Source organism: Heterodontus francisci, chromosome 4, assembly GCF_036365525.1.
Source record: "Heterodontus francisci isolate sHetFra1 chromosome 4, sHetFra1.hap1, whole genome shotgun sequence".
Lineage (NCBI taxonomy): Eukaryota > Metazoa > Chordata > Chondrichthyes > Heterodontiformes > Heterodontidae > Heterodontus > Heterodontus francisci.
In genome coordinates this window covers 147,158,309-147,184,009 of record NC_090374.1, presented here as the reverse complement: position 1 = coordinate 147,184,009, position 25,701 = coordinate 147,158,309, and the positions used below count along the sequence as shown (strand labels likewise).

General features: G+C 43.7%; 1 protein-coding gene across 4 annotated transcripts in view; it reads right to left on the bottom strand.

Moving 5' to 3' along the window:
• tmod1 (tropomodulin 1) overlaps nt 1-25,701 on the bottom strand; it is a 125,242-nt gene that overhangs the window by 62,089 nt on the left and 37,452 nt on the right. For all 4 annotated transcript variants that reach the window (XR_010974912.1, XM_068030284.1, XM_068030286.1 and 1 more), the window contains exon 3: nt 8,568-8,724. Coding sequence is in view for 3 of the 4 variants with exons in the window: in XM_068030284.1 (XP_067886385.1) it covers nt 8,568-8,724 (157 nt within the window). In the remaining variant the exon portion in view is untranslated. The remainder of the gene's footprint in view (nt 1-8,567; nt 8,725-25,701) is intronic.

Below are 25,701 nucleotides of genomic sequence, written 5' to 3'. Positions count from 1 at the left end.
TAAAGGAACAACAATATAGTTCAAAGTCAGGATGGTGTGCAGCTTGGAGGGGAACTTACAGGTGGTGGTGTTCCCATGCATCTGTTGCCCTTGCCCTTATAGTTGGTAGAGGTCCCAGGTTTGGAAGGTGCTGCCTAAGGAGCCTTGGTGAGTTGCTGCAGTGCATCTTGTAATAATACACACTGCTGCCACTGTGCATCAGTGGTGAAGGGAATGAATGTTGAAGGTGATGGATGGGATGCCAATCAAATGGGCTGCTTTGTCCTGGAAGGTGTTGAGTTTCTTGAGTGTTGTTGGAGCTGCACTCATCCAGACAAGTGGAGAGTATTCCATCACACTCCTGACTTGTGCCTTGTAGATAGTGGACAGACACTGTGGAGACAGGAGGTAAGTTACTCGCTGCAGAATTCCCAGTATTTATGTAATTGGTCCAGTTCAGTTTCTGGTCAATGGTAACCCCGAGAATAGGGAATAATTGGATCATGGCACAGACAAAATTCAGTTCCCAGTTTAAGGTTATGCATTCTCTTCTTAATTGTACATATTTCCATTATAAACACCTATACCCACATTTATAACGGAAATTGCCTATGTAAAATTGTCACATTGTAAGACACCCTCCAGCCAGTGGTGGCACTGCAGCACCTCTAGCAGGAGGGTGTTATTACAGCAAGCCAACTTTCTATTAAAAGTTCAGGCATCAGAATGTAAAACATAATTTGACAGAAAATGTGCACAAATGCAGGATTATAAGTGTATTATATGTAGATATATCTCCAACGAAACAGTTACATTTATGATTTTTTCATTATGGTGAACATACTGTTTTATAATGTTTTTGAGCACTCTCTAGCTGGATGCTACAGTTACTGGCACAACCACCAAGTACAGTCCCAACCAACGTTGGCTGGAGCTAATTTCTCTATTTTACATTTGGCAGTGGTATGAAGTGAGGCCGAGCTGACTGCACCATAATGATGACTGCTTAAATTAAACAAGAACAAAATAATAGAGGTAGGAAAGAGGAGGAGGAAACATGTGAAACAGTAGTAAACAGAGGAGGGTTGCTGGGTGAGGTGCAGACTGGATCTGTTTGCAGAGCACAGGGGGAACAGAGCACAAGAGTGACCTTAATTGGAATGAACCTGGGACAACGTGACAAAAATTAGAGTACGAGAAAAAGCTAGCTAGAAATATAAAAACAGATAGTAAGAGTTTCTATAGATATTTTAAAAAGAAAAGTGTTAACAAAGTGAGTGTTCGTCTTACCGAAAGTGAGTCTGGGGAATTAATAAGGGAAATAAGGAGATGGCAGATGAATTGAACAGATATTTTTCATCGGTCTTCACCATAGAGGATGCAAGTAACATCCCAGAAATAGCTGTAAATCAGGAAATGGAAGGGAGGGAGGAACTCAGGAAAATTACAATCATTCAGGACAGGAACCATCACAGAAGCACTGGAGCAGTCTAATGAGGTGATGGTGAAGCAGAACCGGATGTCATCAGTCTATATGTGACAGTATCATCTAGCTTAGGAGCCAGGAAAAGAAGTTGGATGGTCAGTAGTTCAGTGGGAATGGGGTTGAGAGAACAGGAGGTGAATCTCATGAACAAAATGAACTAGAAGAGGGCATGGGAGCAAATACACAAGAAATAGAAACACAAGAAATCGGAGCAGGAGTTGACCATATCGCCTATTGAGCCTGCTCCACCATTCAATATGATCATGGCTGATCTTAGGCTTCAATAGGAGAGAAACTAGAGAAGGACATGTGTTCGGGGTTAAAGCAGAGGGGAATTCTTGGCTTTAGTTTGGCTTGGTGGGCAAGGGGAAGGAAGGGATGTGGCAGAGGCAGCTTAACAAATGGTCTCAATCTCAGTGGCAATGAAGTCCATGAGCTCCTTGCACTTCTTGTTGCAGGAGGGTGAAAGGGGCAGGGGTTTAAAATGTTTGGTAGTGGCGAAAAGAAACCGGGGATTACATTTGCTCTGCAGGATGATCTTGGAATAGTTTTTTTCATTTGGTTTTTGGGATGTGTGTTGTTGGCGAGGGCCAGGACTTACTGCCGATCCACAATTGCCCTTGAGAAAGTACAATTAGGGACAGGCAATAAATGCTGGCCTCTCCAGCGACACTCAAATCCCAAGAATGAATATTAAAAAAAGGCAGAGCAGAGTGAGGCCCGATAGCATTTGATGTGTTTCAGCCTGAACATCAGATAAACTAAAGCCTCTGCCTTTGGGACTTGAAGTGACTGTGGGGGCCGTATTAGGGGGAGGAACAATCGAGGTGGGAGCGTGTGCTGATTTTCAATCCAGCAAACTTGAAAATGCAGCTGTAATCAGGCAGGCATCCAATGCTGTGACTAAATTTAGCACAATGATCCATTAGTTACCAGGAAATTCTGAGTAACTTGAGAATAGGAACGGAGGGGTCGGGTGGGGGGGGGGGGGGGGGGTGGTGGGGGTTGGGTATACTGAAACAGAGGATTGCTTGGAGCAATGTGCAATATAACACCTTTCGACAACTGGTTGGCAGATCTCTTCAAAAAATAAATACACAGCTGAGGATGGAATGCAGTCACAGCTATTTCTGTAGAGGCAGAGGAGCAGCCATGAGATGACTTGAGAACAATTACACGATAAATTATATCACAACAAGTGTTACGAGCACACAAGGTGACTCAAGGTGAAAAATATTTACCAGTTCCATAAATTATTTAAAACTGATATTTCTCCTCAAAAATATCCATTTTATGACATCATCAATACAGTAATCTCTGTTCTTCAACATCTTGGAAGTAACCATCGACCAGAAACTTAACTGGACCAGCCACATAAATATTGTGGCTACAAGAGTAGGTCAGAGGTTGAGAACTCTGTGGCAAGTAACTCACTTCCTGACTCCCCAATGCCTGTCCACCATCTCAAAGCACAAGTCAGGAGTGTGATGGAATACTCTCCACTTGTCTGGATGAGCGCAGCTCCAACAACACTCAAGAAGCTCAACACTATCCGGGGAGAAGCAGTCTGCTTGATCTACATGCCATGCACCACCTTAAATACTCACTCCCTCCACAGTGGCAGTAGTGTGCACCATCTACAAGATGCACTCCAGCAACTCGCCAAGCCTCTTTCGATAGTACCCTCCAAACCTGCAACCTCTACCATCTAGAAGGACAAGGACAGCAGACACATTGGAACACCACCACCTGCACGTTCCCCTCCAAGTTACTCACCACCCTGACTGGAACTATATTGCCACTTCTTCACTGTCTCTGGGTCAAAATCCTGGAACTCCCTCCCTTAAAAGCACTGTGGGTATACCTAAACCACACGGACTCCAGTGATTCAAGAAGGCGGCTCACTTTCTCAAGGGTAATTGGGGATGGGCAATAAATGCTGGCCTTGCCAGCAATGCCTACATCCCAAGAACGAATAAAAAAAAGACTAAATTAAACAATAAAATAACTGCCCAACTCCAATGATACACTGGTGATCATGGATACACTGATGGATGATTCACTTAACTTGCAACAATTTCCACTTGTATAGCATCTTTAATGCAGAAAAAACATCTCAGGGGGCTTCAGAGAAGGAAAGGAACGGATGCAGTGAGAGAATTAGAAGAGGTTCCAAAAGCTGGGCGAAGAAATGGGTTTGTGAAGGCTTCTAAAGACAGGAAGAAAGAGGCAGAGAGCCAGAGACATTTCGGGAGAGAGCTCAAGAAAACAGGAATGAGACTGCTGATGGCTCTCTTTTTTTTTAAATGTAGAGAGAGTTAATTACTCATTGTTTATGGGAAAAAGCTGAAAGGTATTATTTCATAGAGATAACAGGTTGTACATCGGAAAAGTTAATAACGTTTATTTTCTTCCCACAAGGCCTCACACCTCTACTAAGTCTCCCCCTCCAGGGGTGAATACCTCTTCAAACTAAGACTGCTTTCAGAGCCAATAAATAATAAAAACTGAATTGACAGCAGAGCGAGGCAAGGATGTCAGCTTTGCATCACCATCAATGGTCATGGTTAACTTGGCAAATGGGTCCACATTACTGTAAGTAACTGACAGGCATTCCATTTTATAAGAGCCTATAGTAATTTATGATGCTTATTCCACTAAGTCTGTGGAATTCTGTAGGACAAAAGTGCAAACTGTAAAACACTTGCTTTATCTTTCAGAGAACCCAAGAGAAAAATAAGTGTAAATCCAACACCATCAAAAAAATCCTTTCCCAACAAATTTCTCAAGGCCAAACTTTGACAGATGCCGAGTGTGCTTCCCCACAGTTTTTTAAATTCATTCTTGGAGTGTGGCCAACAGCAGCAAGGCCAGCATTTATTGTCCACCCCTCGTTGCCCTGAGAAGGTGATAATAACTAGTGGCTATCTAGGCCACTTCACAGATCAGTTAAGAGTTAACCACATTGATATGGGCCTTGAGTCACATATAGGACAGCTCGGATAAAGATGGCAGGTTTCCTACCCTGAAGAACATTCACGAACCAGTTGGGTTTTTAAGACAATTCAATAATTTCATGGTCATTTTTACTGATACAAGCTTTATATTTACAGATATATAAAAACTGAATTCAAGTTATCAATCCAGTCTTCTGTATTACTAATATAAAATAAAAACAGAAAATTCAGGAAATACTCAGCAAGTTTGGCAGTATCTGTGGAGAGGAAACAATGTTTATGTTTCAGGCCAATGACCTGTCTTCAGAACTGGAAAAAGTTAGAGATGTAATAGGTTTTAATCAACTGAAAGGGTGTGGGGGGGGGGGAGGGGGGGTGGCAGGGGAGAAGAGAACAAAAGGGAAGATCTGTGATAGCATGTATGGCAGGAGATAAAATGACAAAAGGTTTCATGGTGGAAAGCCCATGGTGGGACAAGCAAAGAAACAAAAGAACTGTCTAGCGGTGAGAATGTTAGAATCATGAACATCTGCCGTCCAAAAGCCAAAAATGGAGAAAAATGAGAGAGAGAAACCAAAACCAGGAAGGAACATTGAAACAAAAAGGGGGCGGGGAGGGGCGCAGAGGTTATGATCTGAAATTGTTGAGCTGATTTAGTGAAACCTACAAAATACTTAAAAGGGATAGACAGGGTAGATGCAACTAAGATGTTTCCCCTGGTTGGGGAGTCTAGAACCAGGGGACACAATTTCAAAATAAGGGGGAAGCCACTTACAACCGAGATGAGGAGAAATTTCTTTACTCAGAGGATTGTGAATCTTTGGAATTCTCTACCCAAGAGGGCTGTGGAAGTTCAGTCATTGAGTATGTTTAAAGTAGAGATTGACAGATTTCTAAATACTCCTGCTCCTATGTTCCTAACTCAATGTTGAGTCTGGAAGACCGTAAAGTGCCTAATCAAAAGATGAGGTGCTGTTTCTCGAGCTTCCATTGAGCGTCATTCGAACATTGCAGGAGCCCGAGGACAGAGAGGTCAGAATTAAAATGAAAAGTGATCAGGAGCTTGGAGTCACAGTTGCAGAATGAACAAAGGTGTATTACTATAATCACTACACTACCATACTGGGGTAATCCGCAGGCTTGGATTGATAATCCAGAGCACGTAAATTCAAATCCCAGCACTGCAGTTTGAGAATTTGGTAACAATATCACTATTGATCTGATCGTTTGCTTTGCAGGCATTACAATGAAATAAAACAGCATCAACAGGTTTTAGTTCAGACTTACAGTAACCTGTTCTGTTGCACCCAAATGCAAATATTCAGACTGGAGATGAGACACATTTTAATTGGTCATATAATCCCCTAGCTTTACTTTCAGGTCTCAAACTACTTTACACACATATAGCGTATGCACAGATTCACTGTTAACTACCATTTGATTTTAGTGATCATTCACAACTGCAAGAATTAGACAGAGTGTTGTGAAGAATTTTTAAAAATTTATTCATGGGATGTGAGTTTCGCTGGCAAGGCTAGCATTTATTGCTCATCCCTACTTGCCCTACAGAAGGGGGTGATGAGCTGCCTTCTTGAAACGCTGTTGAGTAGGTACAGCCACAGTGCTGTTGGGGAGGGAGCTCCAGGATTTTGGCCCAGCGACAGTGAAGGAACAACAATATAGTTCCAAGTCAGGATGGTGTGTGGCTTGGAGGGGAACTTGCAGCTGATGGTGTTCCCATGTGTCTGTTGCCCTTGTCCTTCGAGGTGGTAGAGGTGGCAGGTTTGGCAAGTTGCTGCAGTGCATTTTGTAGATGGTACACGCTGCTGCCACTGTGCATTGGTGGAGCAATGGAGGAGGGAGTGAATGTTTAAGGTGGTGGATGGGGTGCCGTGAGCTTCTTGAGTTGTTGGAGCTGCACTCATCCAACAAGTGGAGAGCATTCCATCATACTTGACTTGTGCCTTGTAGATGGTGGACAGCTTTGGGAAGTCAGGAGGTGAGTTACTTGCCACAGAATTCCCAGCCTCTGGCCTGCTCTTGTAGTCACAGTATTTATATTACTGGTCCAGTTAAGTTTCTGTTCAATGGTAACTCCCAGGATGTTGTCAGTGGGGGATTCAGTGATGGTAATGGCATTGACTGCCATGAGGAAATAGGTAGATTCTCTCTTGCTGGAGATGGTCATTGCCTGCCACTTGTTAAGCATGAATGTTGCCACTTATCAGCCCAAGCCTGAATGTTGTCCGCGTTTTGCTGCATGTGGGCATGGGCTGCTTCAGTATCTGAGGAGTTGCGAATAGAATCAGCAGCAAACATCCCCATTTTTGATCTTATGATGGAGGGAAGGTCATTAATGAAGCAACTGAAGATGGTTGGGCTTAGGACACTGATGTGAGGAATTCTAGCAGTGATGTCCTGGGGCTGAGATTATTGGCCTCCAACAACTACAACCATCTTCCTTTGTGCTAGGTATGACTCCAACCAGTGGAGAGTTTCCCCCAATTCCCACTGACTTCAATTTTGCTCAGGGTCCTTGATGGACCAAGGCTGTAATGAGATCCAGAGCCTGGCAGAACCATAACTGAGCATCAGGGAGCAGGTTATTGCTGAGTAAGTGCCGCTTGATAACATTGTCGACGACACCTTCCATCACTTTGCTGATGATGGAGGGTAGGCTGATTGGGCAGTAATTGGCCAATTTGAATTTGTCTGGCTTTTTGGGATAGGACATACCTGGGCAATTTTCCACTTTGCCGGGTAGGTGCCTGTGTTGTAGCTGTACTGGAACAGCTTGTCTAGAGGCACAGCAAGTTCTGGAGCACAAATCTTCAATACTACAGCCGGAATGTTGTCACAGCCCATAGCATTTGCTGTATCCAGTGCCTTCAGCCGTTTCTTGCTATCACATGTAGTGAATCAAATTGGCTGAAGACTGGTATTTGTGATGCTGGTGACCTCACGAAAAGGCGGAGATGGATCATCCGCTCCGCACCTCTGGCTGAACATGGTTGCAAATGCTTCAGTCTTGTCTTTTCACTGATGTGCTGGGCTCCCCCATCATTGAGGAAGGGGGTGTTTATGGAGCCTCCTCCTCCTCCAGTTAGTTGCATAATTATCCACCACCATTCATGACTGGATGTGGCAGGACTGCAGAGCTTTGACCTGGTCCGCTGCTTGTGGGATCACTTTGCAGTGACTATAGCACGCTGCTTCTACTCTTGAGCATGCATGTAGTCCTGTGTTGTAACGTCACCAGGTTGGCACCTCACTTTTAGGTATGCCTGGTGCTGCTTCTGGCATGCTCTCCTGCACTCCTCATTGAACCAGAATAAGGGTTATTAGAAATATTGCAAGGGAATACTATAGATCGGTGGAAGAAATGGACCTAAGGTCTTCTCCAAACTATTATGATCACCACCCCATCAGGAGCTCCTAGTGCATGCTGTCCACTTACTGAGGCTCAAACCCACACTCCTCTATTGTCTAGCAACTAATGACTGACTATCCTTCACAGGGAAAGGTAGACGGGATCTCGTTGAAATAAGGTGGCTCAGAGGAAAAACGCCGAGCAACGGAAAGTTGGAGCCAAATCTATGATAGACTTGCCAATCAGTGAGGCAGTCCTGGATATCGCTGATTGACCTGCCATTCTGACTCACCAATGGAATCTGGAAGGGCTGACTGGAGGCTGGAATTTTAATCACAAAGCTCCAGATAAAACTGCAGGTCAAACCAACAATGCACAAGCAGTGGGAAGTGTACCAGAGATCTACTCCTATAAGGTGCAATGCTTTTGCAGGATGCTTGTGCACACTTGGGAGTCCTGAAGCCTTGGCTCAGCAAAACTGTACCAGGTCCAAAGCAGGAGCTGAGTAAGTGGGATGTGTTCCTACGGAGTGAGGGAATGACAAAAACAGAACGAAAGGTGGGTGCAGACATCTCAGTAGTTTGATTTATACCTGATACATGCAAACAAACACCTGACTAATATTAGCCCCACAGCACAAGAAGGGTAATCTGGTGGGCACATTGCTCCAAGTTAATTTATAATAAAAACCATTAAACATTGGGTATTGCAGTCAAAGAAAAATTAAGCAACGCAGACCTTGCAACCATTGTAACTGCATAAAAACATCACTTACCTCTCTTTTCTCCTGTATAAGGCACCAAGTCCTCTCTATCCTTGCATTCTTTTGCTTGCTTCTCTAAGTGTTCCAGAAGTTGATCTCTATTTAATGGGCCTGTGGGTGCCTTTTTTGTCTGATCTTTCTGCCTTAGTCCTACAGGTAGAAGGTCATTCTAGAAAAGAAAAAATAAACGTTCACATTTTCCCCTAATCAGCAACGCAAGGTGTGGGCTTTGCGACCCATTTTATATCATTCAGTTGGAGCAGAGGTTGTATTGTTGCACAGATTAATGGCACAAACCTGACTTCACCCAACGTTAATGGAAAGCAAAGTAATTTTATGAAATAGATTAGCATGAGATGTTTCAGTGTTAGAAGAAGGCACTCATCTAAGGGAGACGAGAAGATAGCATTCAAAGCTGCCTAATCTTTTCCAATAAGGAATCAGGAGAGTTGGTTGGAAGCTTGTTCCATAGCTTCTCAATATTTGGTGAGAAGCTACATGACCTGCTCCAACACCAGGAAATCATGAACAGAAGCATTGTGGTTCCACTTTTGACCAGGTACATTTGTCGAAACCATTCTATTTGTTTCTAGTTGGTGAACAGGATTTATGCACCAAATTCAAAAGTTGACAAACACTGTGGAGGAAGGTATTTTTTCCCTGTAAAACTGAAAACCCTGTTCTCAATGCTCTAGAACTTTAACAATTACTGACTATCCCCCGAAATTAGAATTGGAAAACGCTAGGTGATGAACATGAATGGGTAAAGAGTTAATAGCCTTTAAACTTTATTGGCACAGATGCCAGTTATTCTCCCCAGTGCAGGAGTTGTTGTGTTTTCTGTACATGCAAGTCAAAGGAGTCATGCTGTCTATTCAGCAGTTTATCCAAACTGTTGGCACCCAAACTCCTTGTAATGATGGCCCGACCAGTTTATGTTCTCCTGCAGTATGTAGAATATGAAGCATCAGTGGTTAGACCTCTGAAATTAACTCCAGTCATTAAACCTGTTCTCCAAGTGCATATATCACTACAATATTCATGTTGGCCTTCAATCATTCCAAGTGGTCTATGGCCTTACAATAAATGCACAGTTGATCCCACTCAGCCACCTGCTGCATTCTGTTTTTTCTCTTTGCATTCCTCCTGCTTCCTCCTAATCTCAGCTGCATGTGCCGGGGCTAGGATGACGTAGTGACTACTTTTGACAGCCTCATTTTGTAAGAAAATGTTGGCCAAAACCTGATCGGTAAGAATATTCAAAACACAGAGAAAACCCGAACGAAATTAAACAAACACTGAAAAAACTGGAATTATGTGCACGGTAATCCTTTTTTGTAATTTAAAAATTCTCTTTACTGTATCACTTGCCCTATTTCTTTATTCCATCCATACATTTAACACAACCACATTTGCTGAGAAAGCTGACAGTTCCCATGAATGCATGGCATATGAGAAATTTCAGTCTCCTCAACCAAAACCCAACATTAGGATTGAGTGTTTGCTGAATTCAGACCGTTGATTCAAGCACTCTTAAATTTGGTAAATTCTTAAAGTTTCAAGTATGACTATTCAGGCCAAAGCACGCTTGGAGAAACAGTGTGGGTGTAGGTGCATGAGAGTGTATTTGCACGAGTGAGTGTGCGTGAAGGACTGTGCACAGGAGTGTACAAATGAGTGCACGAGTGTGCGCGCGCGTACCTAGTGACATTCTGATGAGTGACGTGATGTTACTTTCCACTTAACCAAAGAAAAAAATTATCACCTTGTGAATGGAATTAAAATAGCTAAAATTATAGATTTATTTAAAAACTATTTCATGTTTAAAATATACATACCAAAATGTATTTAAATATGCAAAATGTCCACCAGGCAAAATGCACACTCAGTGATGCCGCTTCCTTTGGTTATTGCTAGAGGAAGCCACCAGTTAACAGTAGATTGAAGTTTATGGTGATAACAGGCAGACAGCGGATGGCTCCAGCCCTGTGAGTATATGATCAAGAGTAGTTTTCATATTTCCATTCCCACCCACACAGACAAGACTTGGAATTATGGTTGAATGGTTGTTGGCCTCTCCCAGTTGGAACCATGGTAAGTGCAATTAGTAACAGCCATACTGACCAGGATTATCCACATTTCAATAACTGGCTTGTACTCGATCAGCTGATCTCAGGGCACAACTGGCCACCTGAATAGATAAATAAATTAATGAAGGCCAAGATACCAGTTCCTGTTATCCCGGTGGCCATGTCGCTTACAATAGCCACTGTCTTGGCTCACACACAAAGCACAGCTATTTATTACCAGAGGATGATTGACACTTACAAAGCTATACCATAGCAAGGAGTCAATGTCCTTGGGTGAGGGAAGTGGGGGGCAGGGAATTGGTAGGTCAAGGATAACAGTTTAAAGATTGGTTTGTTGGATTTATTACTGCCAACAAATGCGATGTTACTGCCTCTTCTAACTGTTATTTTTATTTTTGGTCTAGTTTCTGACATTGGACTCATGGGTAAATAACCCAGCTTGGATAGAATCAAATCCATAAATTGTAATTTACATATTTAAGATTAATCTGTTAAATAAATAGGACTTCCAAATATTCAAAATATGACTCAATTTTTACTCCCAGGTGGGAACACCGCAAAGTGAGCAGCCGGCCTGTCCGGACTGGCAGCAGGGATGCTAGAGCAATTTTAATGGCTGCGCCGAAATGGTGGCCCACCCATTTAAAGTTGACACCAGGAGGCACCGGGAGGGATACAGTCCCTGTACAAGTGCTTCAGGATGGGAATCCCAGTGGCAGGGGAGTGGGGTAGGGAGGGTGAGGAAATTTAAAAGAGGGAAGGCTAAGGTTTCCTTGTGGGGCTCAGTAGATCACTTCTGCTTCTCCTGATCCACAAATAAACCCGTAAAAACTTGCCTCACTGGGCATCTTCTGGCCCTCGCTGCAGTTTCCAGCAGGTTTAGCCTGGACGGGACCCGGGAGCGGAGTGTGGCAGCTGGAGGCAGGCTTGGTTATTGCTAGAGGAAGCCAGGATGTGGCAGCGGAGTGCAGCCGCCACATGTGCAGTGCAGATTGTGCTGGCTATCTCACTTTGGAGGGGAGTGTTTGGGGATGAGCACTTGGAGCTGCACAAAGATCACCAGGTAGACCTGAAGTTACCAAGGCTGGTGGTGGGCACCAGGTGAGTGTGGGCTTGTTCACAGAGTCTCAGAATTGTTACAGCGCAGAAGGAGGCCATTCGGCCCATCATGTCCGCACCGGCTCTCTGAAAGAGCAAGTCCCTCAGTTTCATTCCTGTCTTCTCCCTGTAACCCTGCACATTCTTCCTTTTCATATAACTGTCTAATTCCCTTTTGCATGCTTTAATTCAACCTTCCTCCACCACATTCTCAGGCAATGCATTCCAGACCTTAACCACTCACTGCGTGAAAGCTTTTCCTTTTGCTTCTCTTACCAAATACTTTAAATCTGTGCGCTCTCGTTCTCGATCCTTTCACAAGTGGGAACAGTTTCTCTCTATCTACTCTTTCCAGACACCTCATGATTTTGAATATCTCTATCAAATCACCTCTCTCTTTTCCAAGGAAGACAGTCCTAACTTCTCCAATCTATCTTCATAACTGAAGTTCAAGAGAAGGGAGTTTGTTAAGAAAAATTTAAGTACTACTTAAACTCAAAAGGTGCCAAAATGCAAGTTTGACATGGCATCATTTTCCCAAAGGCCCACCCTGTTACCCTGTACACCTGTAAAAACTACTTCTTGTTTACGACGCCTGAAAACTCCGCAATAGTGCACTGTGGAATGTAAGGAAAAACCTATATGCCAAATAGGAACATTAATTTCATCAGTTGGAAACTTACCTTAGACTTTTAAGGGGAAAAACCCTACAAGTAACTTTGAAAAAACTAGCAGCCAAGATGGCTACTGCCATTTACATTTGAAATACCAGGAGACTGCACTGGAGACAAAAAGTCCAAAAGAAGCCCAGCCAGGACAATGGCTTGAAACACGTGATTGAATTATCTAGAATGGCTTCATTAGCATGGCAGTCAAGGTCATCCCCACCCAATGACTTTGAAAGAGCCAACCTCCTCCACGTGTGAATGGACATCCTGGGGCATGTAGAACCTTGAATTTCATTACAAGATTCCAGAAAAACCTCATTAGAAACAAACAGGATTGAAAAGAACCATATGACCACCTGTTTATCTCTGAAGAAAGAACAGACAAGCAGACAGGCAGTAACTGGGTGGACAGTAGCTGAGGAGGCAGCTGCTCCCCATCCCTCTCTCTCTTTCTCTCTCTCTCCCCAGAAAACATCAAATGAAAACCGTCTGCGACTGGGGGAATGTCCAGGCCTACAGACTGCTACAGCTAGTGACCAGGGGAAGAGAGCCAACTGCAATTCCACCTTCAAGCAATCCTGAACAAAGCAGGTCAACCGAAGTGCACTTTGACCACCGAGGACTTCAAGAATATAGCTTCAGCCGAGGACTTACAGTCAGCTTTACAGTCTGTATTTAAGTTCCATTTATTCTGGACTTAATCCAGCCACCAAATCCGTTTCCCTCTGTAATCTATTTGTGTGTGCGTGAATGTGTAGCATTTTTTAAAATCGGGTTAGAGTTACGTATAATAAACTTACCTCTTCCTTGTTTAAACTCAAGAAAGCTTGTCTGATTGGTTCTTTCGCAATCACAGTAAAACAAAAAGGTAAAACACTCACAGAGGTGGTAAGCACAGCTACTGTTTAAAAGGAATAAACCCTGTTGCGGTCAAATAAGAGGAAGGGGCAAGAGGGGAGCCTGAGACCCTCTCCTCGCCTGGCCTTAACAGTTGCCATAAAGAGCAAACAAAAAGAATACAAATATATATAACGTTTAGAACATATTTCATGTTTTTGTCATTCCAGCAACTGTGTGCTTCCACACAACATATACACCCTTATAAAAAGTCAATCAAGGATAGTGTCATGCTCTGCCAAGAGTGAGGCACATCAATTTTGTCATGAACATTGATTTTTTTAACTGTTGTTGGAGTGAGGAAATGATTTATTAAACAGATCAGCCGTGGGCGGAAAAAAACATTTATATACTAACAGACATTGAAGGCCAGGCACGCATTCCAGGGCCTGCTAAGGAGGCTACAATCCACAAATGCCAGGACTGGTTCAACCAGCTGGTCACATGACTACCTGGCTGTTCCAGGGTTTTCTTTTGAACTGGCCACAGAGAGTTTGAACACGGAAAGTCTGTTTGCTCCTGAGCTGAGAAGATCCCTCCTGTCTGCTCCCACCTCTTTCTCACAATCCTCTGAATCCACTGAAGCCAGATAAACCCCAAGAGAGAAAAGTCTCCTACAGTGAACAAGGTTTAAGAATAATATTGGGCCCCAACGAAAAGCAAGGTCTACCTACAATCAAGGACTCTACAGTGAGCTCGAAGAACCGTAATAACAACTCTTCAGATATTGCCTCAAACTTTTCCACTTTATTTTTCTTCTGCTCTTTTCTGTCTCTATTTGCATGTGTGTATTGCGTATGCATGCTAGCGTTGGTGCGTCGTGTATTCGTAGGCATCAACCATATGAGAGTTTAAATTCAAGTTTAATAAATTTTAACTTTTCTTCTTTAAACTTAAGGAAACCTGTTTGTGCTGGTTTCTTTGCCTTATAATTGGAAAGCGGTGAACAAGGATTCACTAAGGGGGAGCTAAAAAAAACGGTGTGTTTAAAATTAAACCCTGTTACGGTAAGACCAGGTGCAGGCTGAAAGGGACCCCTAGACCTCTTTCTCACCTGGTCGTAACAGAAATTTGGGGGCTAGCATTTGGAATTGACCCACAGACAAACGAGAAATTGGAAGTGGGAAGCCAAATTGTTCCCAATCAAAAAAGAGCGAGATTTCAATACAGGTTTTCTTGTGGTTGTGTGTGCTTGAATACTAACATATCTGCAACTGAAGTTAGTAGCTCCTCAAGCCAGGGTGAAGTAACTTGGGATAAGTTAAAAGCACTGTCTATGGACGAGTTGAGGAAAATGGCTGAGCAGTGTGGGATCACTGTACATGGCAAGGCTAGGAAGTCTGAACTCCTAAGACTAGTGGCCAACCATTTTTCCCTTCAATCTGATGAAGCAGAAGCAGTGTTAGAAGTAGACCCTGACAGGGTACTGCTTACAAAGATACAAAACTAGCTCAATTAATTCCAAAATTCAATGAGGAAGATGTAGAAACATTTTTTGTGTTTTTTGAGAAACTGGCAAGGCAGCTAAAATGGCCAGCTGAGACATAGCCTCTTTTACTACAAAGCAAGCTAACTGGAAAAGCCCATGAGGTTTATTCTCTGTTGCCAGATGAGAGTTCATCAAATTATGAACTGACAAAAAATGCTATGCTCGAAGCATATGAATTAGTACCTGAAGCCTATCGCCAAAAGTTTAGAACCCTCAAGAAGCAAGCTAATCAAACTGATCTGGAGTTTGAAAGAAGTAAGCAGCTGGCATGGCCAGTGGCTGAGGGCTCTTAAAGTACAGCTCAGCTATGAGAATCTCAGAGAAGTAATTTTGTTAGAGGAATTTAAACACTATCTCCCACTCTCCATAAAGACCCATGCAGAGGAGCGGCAGGTCCAAAGAGCCCAGCAAGCAGCCGTTCTGGCCAATGAGTTTGCTTTAATTTCTAAGTTGGTTTCCTAGTCACCCCCACATACCGAAAAGGACAAAGGGTGGGAGGTGATAGGGGCCTAAGCAGTCCAGGGAGAGAAAGGAAAGTAGAAGACACAGGGGGCCCTCCTCTAGCCAAAAAGGAAGGGATTGGGAGCAGGAATGAGACCCAGAGACCGGTGTGCTTCCATTGTAATAAAGCAGGGCATTTAAAAGCAGTGCTGGAAACTAAAGGAAAAACCCAGTAGGGTTAATCAGGGCACACCCGCTCAATGAAGACAGGGACCTGATGGAAAGCACAGCAGAACAAGCTGTGGCTTTAACTGTAGTAAGAGTGAGACCCAGGAAACTTACGGCTGCAAGTGCAGAAAAAGCTAATGCGATTCCTGAAGGTTATCAGAGTTTTGTGTTTGAAGGGAGAGTAACCCCATACCCCTCGAGTGGAGCAAGCAAGCCCAAAGTAATTCTCAGGGACACAGGGGTCACTAGATCCCTTTTACTGGGAAAAGGCCTGACCTTTCCCCCAGAGATTGCAGTGAACACCAGAATGGTGGTGAATGGTATCGGAGGGCAGTGTATGCCTGTACCTGTACACCAGGTACACCTGGAGTGTGACCTAGTTTCGGGACTGGTGATCGTATGGATTGTCCCTAGTTTGCCTGTGGCCGGGTTGACCTGCTCGTAGGTAATGATCTGGCGGGGATGAAGGTGGTAGCCCCCCCAGTAGTGAAAGAAAAACCGCAGGAGGTCAGAGAAACAGGGCAGTAGCAAGAGTAGGACCCCTGCAGTTTCCCTGAATGTGTAGTGGATAAGGCCTTGATCAAACCAGCTCCTCCAAAGGAGACTGCATTGGCACTGCAGGCAGATAACCAGGTCTGTCTGTCTGAGACTTTCTTTGGAAAGGTAGGAGACACAGGGAATGAATTAAATGGATTTTCCCTAGCTGAGGCTCAGCAAGCCGACCCAGTATTGCGAGAGTTAGCACAGGCTGCCCAGTCTGAAAGTGAAGGAGAGGGAGTCCCTGATTGCTACTACTTAAAAAATAGGGTACTGATGAGGAAATGGAATTCTCCTCACAGAACTGAGAGCAAGGAGTAGACAGTAGTTCACCAGTTAGTGATGCCGCAGAGGTAGCAGAGAGAGATATTAAGAAGGGCCCATGAGACTACAGTGGCTGTACATGCCGGTATACGAAAGACAAAGCCCATATAAGACAGCAGTTTGACTGGCCAAAACTCCACAAAAGTGTGGTGGAGTACTGCATGTGCCAGGTTGAGCGGAAACCCCAACCTACAGTGAAATCTGCACCCCTAAGTCCTGTACTGGTGTGAGGAGGACCCTCCAGCAGAGTGCTCGTGAACTGTAAGGGACCCTGCCAAGAACAAAAGGGGACAGGCAGGCACAAGGCTGGCAAAAAGTTAGACAGGGAAGGGGAAAAAGTGACCAAGAGGGCATGCTAAAGTCCGGGAGGAATCCCAAATGAAAACCCCTACTGTTTGGTCAGCCAACCCCGATAAATTTGAAATGTTAGACCCCACATCCTCCTATGTAAACGCAGGCACTAGGAGCACCCCACCAGAGTTGCTAAAAGCATTTACAAGAACCTGCAGAGACAAAGAAAGACCTCTAGAGGGCAGAGGAAGCATGAGGGTGATGCCTCACCTAGTCGAAGTGCCACAGGGGAGTGCAGTAGAGTTTGCACAATACCTGCAGGCGGAGTGTCTTCTGGGACAAAGGGGAGATTAGCAAAGCATCCTCCCCCACAATCACCCATCCCCTGAAGTCAAAAGCCTTTGCATGACTCAGCAAAGCACTGAGAAAGAGTACAGGCTAAACCCACTCACTACTGACTCTCCTGAGGAAAAGAAAACCTCAGCAGGAACAAAGACCCTAAGCAGCCATGGAAATGGGCAAACAGAAGAGAAACTTCCCCAAAAAGAACCATATGTTTATTGGGATGCCAAAAACGGGGCGATTTTAATAAGTTTTAGGATTTGTGAATGAATGAGAGAAATACATGGGTTTTTTTGTATCTTATATTTTCTCTTGATCCTTTTAATGAAATGTGCTCTTCTCAAATCGCATTCCATTCCACTGGGTGTAGAGGTGTCATGCTAGGCCCCCACCTGCCATGAATGAGGCACATCAATTTTGTCATGAACATTGATTTTTAACTGTTGTTGGAATGAGGAAATGGCTTGTTAAACAGATCAACCATGGCCGGAAAAAAACATTTACATACTAACAGACATCGAAGGTCAGGATGCGCATTCCAGGGCCTGCTAAGGAGGCTACAATCCACAAGTGCCAGGACTGGTTTGACCAGCTGGTCACATGACTACCTGGCTGTTCTCGGGTTTTCCTTTGAACTGGCCACAGAGAGTTTGAACACAGAAAGTCTGTTTGCTCCTGAACTGAGAAGATCCCTCCTGTCTGCTCCCATCTCTTTCTCACAAGCCTCTGAATCCACTGAAGACACATGAACCCCAAGAGAGAAAAGTCTCCTACAGTGAACAAGGTTTGAGAAGAATACTGGGCCCAATGAAAAGCGAGATCTACCTACAATCAAGGACTCTACAGGGAGCTCGAAGAACCGTAACAACAACTCTTCAGATATTGCCTCAAACTTTTCCACTTTATTTTTCTTCTGCTCTTTTCTGTCTCTATTTGTATGTGTGTATTGCGTATGCATGCTAGCGTTGGTGCGTCGTGTATCCGTAGGCGTCAACTGAATTAGAGTCTAAGTCAAGTTTAATAAATTTCAACTTTTCTTCTTTAAACCTAAGAAAGCCTGTTTGTGCTGGTTTCTTTGCCTTATAATTGTAAAGTGGTGAACAAGGATTCACCAAGGGGAGCTAAAAACACGGTGTGTTTAAAATTAAAGCCTGTTACATTAAGACCAGGTGAAGGCTGAAAGGGAACTCTAGACCTCCTTCTCACCTGGTCGTAATAGTGTGAGAGTAAACTAATTTAAAATGGAAAAGTATTTGAAACTATCGCATACTGTCATTGTAGCTGGCGCCAAGGACAGTGTTTCTTGCTACTGGATGCAGCAATCAAAGAACAGAAAGTATGAGGAGAATTATATGGAATTCAGATTTATGAAGCTCAGTGATGGACTGCTGCAATGTGTTGTGTGCTTGTAAATTTTATCTAACGAAACAATGTAAAACTAACTCAACACCTCACAGCAAAGCAACAAGAATATAAAGGTAATCAAAAGACTTCTTTGAAGGTGAATAATACAGGCTTCAGAAAACTCAAATGACATATAACATTGGTTCTGGAGAAGGTCCTTAAAGCATCCTTCTTAATAGTGTAACAAATTGCTAAAAGTAAGAAAGCCCATACTATCAGAGAGGTGCTGATTCTTCCAGCTGCTGTAAAAATGTGCAAAGTGATGGTAAGTGAGGAGACAGCACAATAGTTTCACTTTCTAATGACACATTTAGTAGAAATTTCAAGAGATAAGAAATGCCACCTGGAAAAGACTTTGTGAATGTGAGCAGTTTGTAATCCAGTTTGAACAACAACTTATATTTATATAGTGTCATTTATGTAATAAAATGTCCCAAGGCACTTCACAGGAGCATTATAAAACAAAATATGACATCGAGTCACATAAGGAGCTATTAGGTCAGATGACCAAAAGCGTGGTCACAGAGGTAGGTTGTAAGGAATCTCTTAAAAGAGGAAAGCAAAGTGGAGAGGCAGAGAGGTGTCGGAAGATAATTCCAGTGCTTAGGGCCTAGGCAACTGAAAGTGCAGCCACCAGAATTAGATGAGTGCAGGCATCTTGGAACGTTTTGGGGCTCGAAAAGATTAGAGATAGCGAGGGGCAAGGCCATGGAGGGATTCAAAAACAAGGCTGAGAATTTTAAAATCAAGAAGTTGCTTGAAGAGTCAACTGATGTTGGTAATGCAATGCAATTAATCATTTACATTCGTTCTTTGATTGGAGAAAGTTTTCAAAAGACTTTTTTTTTGTCAGGCGGGTAAGGAAATATTCAGGTTTCTGCATAATTTAATGGAATTGCTGCGGTGGGAGAACTGTGTTGCTGTTTGGACAGACAATGTTGCCACAATGATGGACAAGAGTGGAATCATTGCAAGGTCAAGAGCCATAAACTCACAGATGATCGTAACGTTGGGTGCTACATTGTCAAACACTTGCGTCAAAAAGAATGGAACCCAAATTACATACTGTAAAATGTAGCTGTAAATTTTGTGACGTCCAGACCTGTGAATTCATGCCTGTTTGCAAAGCTGTGTTCAGAAATGGGTGCAAGACATGAAAAGTTATTGTTTTACGCTGAAGTACGTTGGTTATCTCATAGCAGTCTCCTAGGAACAGCTGCTGGCTTTTCTTTGTGTGCACAATCCTGCATTGGCTGAATACTACTCTGAACAAATATGGATAACAAAACTTGCATACCTTGCTGACATTTTAATTTGTCAGATACGCTGAATCTAACGATGTAAGGGGCAATACAACCATACTCCAAGAAAGTGACAAGATTGCAACATTCAGGAAGAAAAGTGAGATTTGGAAAACTAGACTGAGCAACAGAGTTTCAGATATGTTCCTGTTTCTGGAACCCAATGACAGTTGAGTGTGAAAGAAAGGATCACTGCTCACCTTGCAACATTGTTAGAGTACCACAGTGTTTATTTTGAAAATATAATCATAGAATCACAGAAGGAGGCCATTCGGCTATCATGTCCATGCTGGCTTTCTGCAAGAACAATTCAGCGAATCCCACTTTCCCCATAGCCCTGTAAATATTTTCTCTTCAAGTGCTTATCCAATTCCCTTTTGAAAGCTATGATTGACTCTGCCTCCACCACACTCTCAGATAGTGTATTCCAGATTCTATCCACTCACCATGCAAAAAGTTTTTTCCTCCTGTTGCCATTGCTTCTTTTGCCAATCACCTTAAATCGTTGTCCTCTGGTCCTTGATCCTTCCACCAATGGAATAGTTTGCCTCTATCTACTCTGTATAAACCCCTCAAGATATAAACACCTCTATCAAATCTCCTCTCAACTTTCACTTCTCTAAGGAGCACAACCCCAGCTTCTCCAATCTATCCACGTAACTGATGTCCCTTATCCCTGAAACCATTGTTGTAAATCCTTTCTGCATCCTCTCTAAAGCCCTTCACATCTTTCCTAAAATGCAGTGCCCTGAATTGGATACAAAAATCCAGTTGAGGTCATACCAGTGTTTTATAAATGTTCATTATAACCTCCATGCTTGTCTACATCTTTTTGAAATCTATCACTCTATTCCTCACAGTTCACAATATTCCAGGTTTTGTCATCTGCAAATTTGAAATTGTGCCCTGTACACTTAAGTTTGGGTCATTAAGATAAACCAAGAAAAGCAATGGTCCTAGTACCAACCCTGGAGAACCCCACTACATACCTCCCTCCAGTCCGAAAAACAACCATTCACCACTACTCAGTTTTCTGTCATTCAGCCAATTTCGTATCCATGCTGCCATTGTCCCTTTCATTCCACGGACTTCAACTTTGCTGCAAGCCTATTATGTAGCACTTTATCAACAGTGTTACCCTTATCAACCCTCTCTGTTAACCTCATCAAAAAACTCAAGCAAGTTAGTTAAACATGATTTGTCCTTAACAAATCCATGATGGCTTTCCTTAATTGATCCACACTTGTCCAAGTGGCTGTTAAGTTTGTTCTAGATTATCATCTCTCAAAACATTCCCACCATCAAGGTTAAACTTAGTTGCTGGGTTTATCTTCGTACCTTTTTTGGAACAACAGTGTAAAATTTGCAATTCTCCAGTCTTCTGGCACCACCCCTGTATCTAAGGAGGATTGGAAGATTATGTCCATTGCCTCAATAATTTTCACCCTTCTCTCAGCATCCTCGGATGTATCCCATCCAGTCCTGGTGACTTATCAACTTTAAGTACAGCCAGCCTTTCTAATAACTCCCTTTCATCATTTTTTTAGCCCATCCAGTATCTCAACTACCTCCTCTTTCACTATGACTCTGACAGCATCTTCTTCCTTGGTAAAGACAGATGCAAGGTACTCATTTAGTACCTTAGCTAGGCTCTCTACTTCCATGTGTAGATCCCCTTTTTAATTCCCAATTGGCCCCACCTGTCCTCTTATTACCCTTTTACTATTTATATCCCTATGAAAAACTTTTAGATCCCCTTTTCTGTTAGCTGCCAGTCTCTTCTCATACTCTCTCTTTTGCTCTCTTATTTCCTTTTCACTTCCCCTCTGAACATTCTATATTCAGCCTGGTTCTCATTTGAATTATCAACCTGATATCTGTCATATGTTCCCTTTTTCTGCTTCATCTTACTTTCTATCTTTTTCATCATCCAGGGAGCTATGGTTTTGGTTGCCCTATCTTTCCCCCTCATGGGAATGTACCTCAACTGTACTGGAACCATCTCCTTGTTCCTTTACAGTTTTATCTGCTGATCTTTGATTCCAATTCACCTAGGGCAGATCTGCTCTCATCCCACTGAAATTGGCCCTCCTCCAATTAAATATATTTACGCTAGATTGCTTTGTGTTCTTTTCCATAGCTAACCTAAACCTTATTATACCATGATCACTGTTCTCTAAATGTACTCCTACTGACATTGATCCACCTGACCTACCTCATTCCCCAGAACCAGATCCAGTAATGACTCCTTCCTTGTTGGGCCAGACATGTATTGATCTAGAAAATTCTCCTAAACACACTGCATAAACACTTCCCTGTCTCTGCCCTTTACACTCTTACTATCCCGGTCTCTAGCAGGATAATTAAAGTACCCCATTATCACTACTGTATAGTTTTTGCACCTATCTGCAATTTCTCTGCAGATGTGCGCCTCTCTATCTTTTCCACTGTTTGGTGGCATACAGAATACAGTAGTAGTAATGGTACAGCAGTAGTCTAATGGTACCCCTATTGTTTCTTTATTCTAACCAAATAGGTTCAGTCCTTGACCCCTTCAGGACATCCTCTTTTTCCAGCACTATAATATTCTCCTTAATCATTAAAGCCATCCCTCCAGCTTTTTTACTTCCTCTTCTTTCCTGATCACCTTATATCCAGAAATATTCAGGACCTAGTCCTGCCTTTTTTTGAATCAGGTCTCTGCTCTCACCACAAAGTTATATTCTCATGTGGCTATCTGCGCCTGCAGCTCACAACACTGTTATAGAGGACCCCGCCAACTTGGGCCAGGCATCCATGCTGTCTGAAAATTAAAATTGCGGTCAGCCAGATCAGGTGGGAAAGGAATGTGCAAGTCCCCTTTCCATTTTAACTGTTCCCCACCTAGTTTATGTCAGGTGGCAGGAATTGAAATTGAGCCCAACGAGTCTGTAAACTCCACAAAGTTATAGTAACCACCACAAACTCCACCTTGCACGAATTCTTTCCTCGAAGCAGCATTCAAAGAATTGGCCAGCATCTGGCAAACACTGCTCACGTCTTCAACTGGTGCTAAAGTGAGAAGAAGGTGATGGTGGCAAGTCCCTGCTGTTACAATTCAATTTCTTTCTGAACCCTTGCTCTTGCGTTCATAGCTGGATGTCAGTGTCCATGGGAAGACCGAAACCCATATGAACTTACACCTAAATCTTTATTCTTCCATTTCTGAGTTAGGAAGTCCAGGTTTAACAATAACTCCTAATTGGAGAGTATGTGGGATGCCCACTACATTCACTCATTACCTGAAGGCAAAAAATTTCATACCAGGCTGATGCAATGGAACTACCAGCTCAGGTTTATATACATGCAAGATAGTATAGGCAGCAAGTTGACACAGTAAGGTATGAAGACAGCACAACATTTGAAACAGTAAAACTTGAATCAGTCTGCAAGGGGTTAATGGGCCCATTTCAGAATGGTGTCTGTTACAGTCATCATCAAGATCAGATCCTCTGGATGGAGCCATTGCATTAGTCTATTTCACAGACCTTCAAGTTGAGATGCTCTACATAGACAATTCGAATTCCAGTTCACCATTGGGCGGCACAGTGGCAAGCACCGCAGCCTCACAGCTCCAGTGACCCGGGTTCAATTCTGGGTACTGCCTGTGTGGAGTTTGCAAGTTCTCCCTGTGTCTGCGTGGGTTTTTGCCGGGTGCTCTGGTTTCCTCCCACCACCAAAGACTTGCAGGTTGATAGGTAAATTGGCCATTATAAATTGCCCCTAGTAGAGGTAGGTGGTAGGGGAATATAGGGACAGGTGGGGATGTTGTAGAAATATGGGATTAGTGTAGGATTAGTATAAATGGGTGGTTGATGGTCGGCACAGACTCGGTGGGCCGAAGGGCCTGTTTCAGTGCTGTATCTCTAAATAAATAAAATAAATCTAAAATAAGAGCAAAAGACTATGGATGCTGAAACTCTGAAATGAGAACAGACAGTGTCAGAAACACTCAGCAGGTCTGGCAGCATCTGTGTAGAGAGAAACAGAGTTAACATTTCAGGTCTGTGACCCTTTATCAGAACAGTGAAGCCTCATTTAAATGCTGCAGTCTCCCGCCCGACAGCTGACCAGTTCACCAACCTGGCCAGTGGGGGGAATCACAGTGAGTAGCAGGATGTTGCAGCTGGGAACAGGAGGTAGATGGGTTCAAGGGAGGCCCAAGGCTTCCTTGTGAGGCCTAGAGCAACTCCCTTGTCCCTCCTGGGTCACGAGAATCCTGAAAAATAAATTTCTAATTTATCTGCCGGGCCTGTTCTGCCCGAAGATCAGGTTTCTGGCTGGTTTTGCCTGACAGGGAAGTCAACCCTGCATCGCCCGCCCTCCCTCTCCAGCTTAGGCCTTTGGTTGGAATTTCAGACCGGGTCCTGATGGCATCATCAGATCTGATCTGCTTCCTCAGAATAACAGAATGGTTACAGCACAGAAGGAGGCCATTCGGCCCATCGTGACTGTGTCTCTCTCTCTCTCAAGAGCAACTCAACTAATCCAACTCCCCCACCCTTTCCCCGTAGCCCCACAAATTTTTCTCTTCAGATGCTTATCCAAATTTGCTTTAAAAATTCGTAATTGACTCTGCCTCCACCACACTTTCAGCAAGTGCATTCCAAATCCTAATCACTCGTTGTGTAACAAAGTTCCTTCTTGTGGGTCTTCTGCTCACCTGCTCAAAACAGCAGGTTAATACGAGGACAGGGCTAGAAAGAAGCAGGTTTGGTGGAGGTAACTGACACCCGTTTAACTATCATCCAATCCAGTTTTGGCCAGATTGTTTGGCGGGGGGTTGGGGGGGGGGGGGTGGTGGGATGGTGGGAGAGTTAAAATTGGGACCTACCTATTGCACATTTGTTGAAAGAGACACAATTTTTCAGTCATATTCAGCCTCACATGATCTTGCAAGGGGGCTCTGGAAACTCTGGATTTTTTTTTATTAAACAGTCCTTCTGCGAATGCGCACCTGATCGGTTATGGCCATGTATACACCGAGACTCCGGAGAGCCAACTGGAGAGGAAACCAGAAGCGGGCCTGCCGAAGCACGTTACTTTAATGAGTCTGCAGTGATTATGCACAATTACATACTGTGTACTATGCACTGACACGTATGCTTGAGTTAGGGGTGACCTAGCATGTGGTGCCAAAGTTGGTGCTTGAACCTGAAAGAAGGGTCACACGGCCCCACCGAACAGAGCAGGTAAGAAACTCCCAGGAGGAGAGACTCGGAGTCCCGCATTATTCACACAAAGAGCTGGGGAAATCCTGGTACCATGCAGCCAGGTGCCAGTCCCTGAGGCCTGGGATTGGGGAGAGGGAAAGAGAGACCAAGGTAAGAGAGAGAGACTCACTGCTCACAGACCCCTGATTAGTTGGGGTGAGGAGTGGGGGCATATTGACTACTGAGCCTTCCAAAGGAGACCCTGGCCTCTAGACCCTGACTGGAGGAGGGGAAAAGGAAACTGACGCTTCCAAGAGTGACCTCCCATAGACCTCCACTGGATGGAGACCCCCATGATGGGAAGAGACTGAGCCTTCCAAGAGATCCCCCATTGGTGGGAGCAGGCCTGACATCTGGGCATCCCAGGTTTCCCGGGGGATAAAAAAACTCAGACCTTCAGCTCATCATTAGTGTAAGCAAGGGGCCAAACACCCATCTTAGGCAGCCACTCTGGATGCCTGAAAAACAGCCTGATTCAATCTCAGGTCAGATGTTCTTCAGTTGTCTTTGGGATGTAGGACACTGGTCCCTGAAATTAGACCTTGTTACACCCGAACAGGCACCCCCCAGATCATATCAGTGATGACAGAAGCAGGGAACAGTTCCAGGCATCACACAGCTGCTCGATTCAAAGCCAACTTTAATTTGAATCAGTCCGGGAAGCTGAACCAGGACTGATATAGATCCACAAAGTGCTGGGATATATGCACCTTTGGACTTCCTATACCTTTTAATATGACGGTAAAGAAGGACTCAGAATTGTTGCTCTCACTCAAGAGTCTTG